The sequence below is a fragment of the Colobus angolensis genome, unplaced genomic scaffold (genome assembly GCF_000951035.1).
Source record: "Colobus angolensis palliatus isolate OR3802 unplaced genomic scaffold, Cang.pa_1.0 Scaffold170, whole genome shotgun sequence".
Classification (NCBI taxonomy): Eukaryota; Metazoa; Chordata; class Mammalia; order Primates; family Cercopithecidae; genus Colobus; species Colobus angolensis.
In genome coordinates, this window is record NW_012114822.1 from 2,704,573 (window position 1) to 2,706,641 (window position 2,069).

A 2,069-nucleotide genomic window follows, 5' to 3' on the forward strand; every position below is an offset into this window, starting at 1 on the left:
GCAGAAAATACATTCTGAGGGCCAATCAAGGTGATTGATACTGGGGTTAGGTTAACTGAAGGGAAGAAAAGGCCATGTTAATAGGAGGCAGGGACGGAATAACTGGGAGCAAAGTTATCAGAGCATGAGAGAGAGATTCTGGGGGACAGCGGGCTGGGGCATTATAAGGAGGAAAGAGGCTTTGTACAAGGGCTAAGAGACAGGAGGATGCACTCAAATTGGCCTGGATGAAGGGATGACCCTCTGTGACTTGGGTGGGGGTAAGGGTGGCAGGTTGGGGCCAGCCCTGCACTCACCGCTTCTGCTCCCTGGAAGGAAAAAGAGACAGTGTCACTTGGTCCCTCCACCTCAGGGACGCAGTCAAGACACCCTGCCAGGCCAGCCTCTGCCTGACCCCCAGCTCACCTCTCTTCTTCCAGCTTCTTCCGCAGGAGGTCCCGCCTCCAGGCAGGCATGCTGGCCAGCCGGGCCTCCTCCTCCTCCTCCTGAAACACAACCACAAAGCTTCAGGGCCTGCAGGGGCTGGGAGATAGGGGGCACCCTCAACCTGGGGACCTGAAGGAGTCAGGGTCACAGGAAGGTACCCATTTCATGAACTTCTGTGGGACAAGTGGATGAAGTGCCTGGTCTCAGCCCCTCAGAGCTGGCCTCCTTTCCCCTAGTAACCCAGACCCTTGTGTCCTACAGGAGACACTAGAGAGATCAGAGTTGAGTGGGACAGAAGCAGAGAATAAGTAGCTGGGACCCAGAGGTCCTGAGCCTGATTCCCCACAGGGGCAGGTGGCCAATGGCCACAGGCCCAAGACCTCTGGGCAGATGCAGATGTCGGCCCCCACCCAGCCTCTTGGCTCAGGGAGACTCGGGCTGCCCCTGGCTCCCCTGCGAAGGACCTTCAGCCCATGGTTGCTCTCTTCCCAAAAGAGTGGACATGTGCTGTACATTCGTGGGGCTGCAATGACATCGGCAGGTGTGGTGGCCAACGTAGGCAGTTTACAGCAAAGAGTTTTATTTATCGAATGTTACAGAGGAGAAAGGGTCTGTACACGGCACACTTCACACGGAACACTGCACACGTGGCTCCCTTGACCTCAGCCAAGGAGGTAGCTGTGAACTCCAGTGGAAAACCAGAGAGCAGGCCACACTGCCACAAGGGGGAGCCGCAGCCCCTCACTCAGAGAGGCTTATGCTGCCTGGCTCCACACAAACCCCAGCAATGCCACGGGGCCAGAGGGGGACACCTGGTTTGTTCTGTGCGTGCCCTGCCTATGCGACCAACGCCCCACAGTCTGCCACGATGGGACCTCAGAGGCTGAGGCAGCCTGGTCCTGGGCCCTCCGGGCTGCTCAAGGCCACAGTCCTGGGGTCTTCCTGCTGCTTCTGGCCTCTGGAGGGCGTCAGACAGGCGTCCAGGCCCATGTTAAGACGCTGGAGGGTGAACTGCGAATTCCGAATTCCGCTGCTCAGATGTCAAACAGCTCTGCCTCCTTCTCCTTCCAGAAGGAGAAGCTGCGGTCGATGTAGCGGCAGATGTCCTCGTTGCTGAACTCGCCCATCTCAGATACCAGTTCCAAAGGGTCTTCGGCGGGGTCTTCGGACCCAGGAAAGTCTGAGGTCGGGGGAGGCGCAGCAGGCGGGGGCGGCGGCTGCGGCGCAGGGGCCAGGGCCTCGGGCTGCCCCTCGGGCAGGACCCCCGTCTGAACTGGAGCGGCCTCTTCGGTCAGCTCGTGTTCTTTCTCTTCCTTTTTCTTCGCCTGTTCTTCTGGGGCTGGCTCAGCCTCCAGGCCATTTCCGAAGAACCGGTGCCTGAGGTCCTCGAAGCCGTCGCTCCAGCCGCGCCGGCCGGCCTCCACCTCCTCCAGCACCACGCGGTGGAAGAGGCGGATGCGCTCCCACGGGTGGCTGCCCAGCCGGTCGAACATCTCGTAGCACAGTAGGTGGCGGAACTTGCGCTCCTCGCGGCTCAGGCCCATCTCGAGTAGCTGGAAGTAGCCGAGCATGAAGAGGTCCAGCGTGAGGCTGTCGTAGCGCGGGGGTGCGCCGCTGTCCAGGGGCGGCAGGAAGTGCTGGGG

The 2,069-nt window shown here is 60.4% G+C and overlaps 1 protein-coding gene across 1 annotated transcript in view; it reads right to left on the reverse strand.

The window, feature by feature from the left end:
* ESPN (espin) overlaps positions 1-2,069 on the reverse strand; it is a gene marked incomplete at its 5' end in the record, with an annotated part of 37,681 nt that overhangs the window by 4,210 nt on the left and 31,402 nt on the right. Inside the window, 2 exons of the mRNA XM_011938309.1 lie at positions 297-308; positions 406-485. Of these exons, the coding sequence (XP_011793699.1) occupies positions 297-308; positions 406-485 (92 nt within the window). The remainder of the gene's footprint in view (positions 1-296; positions 309-405; positions 486-2,069) is intronic.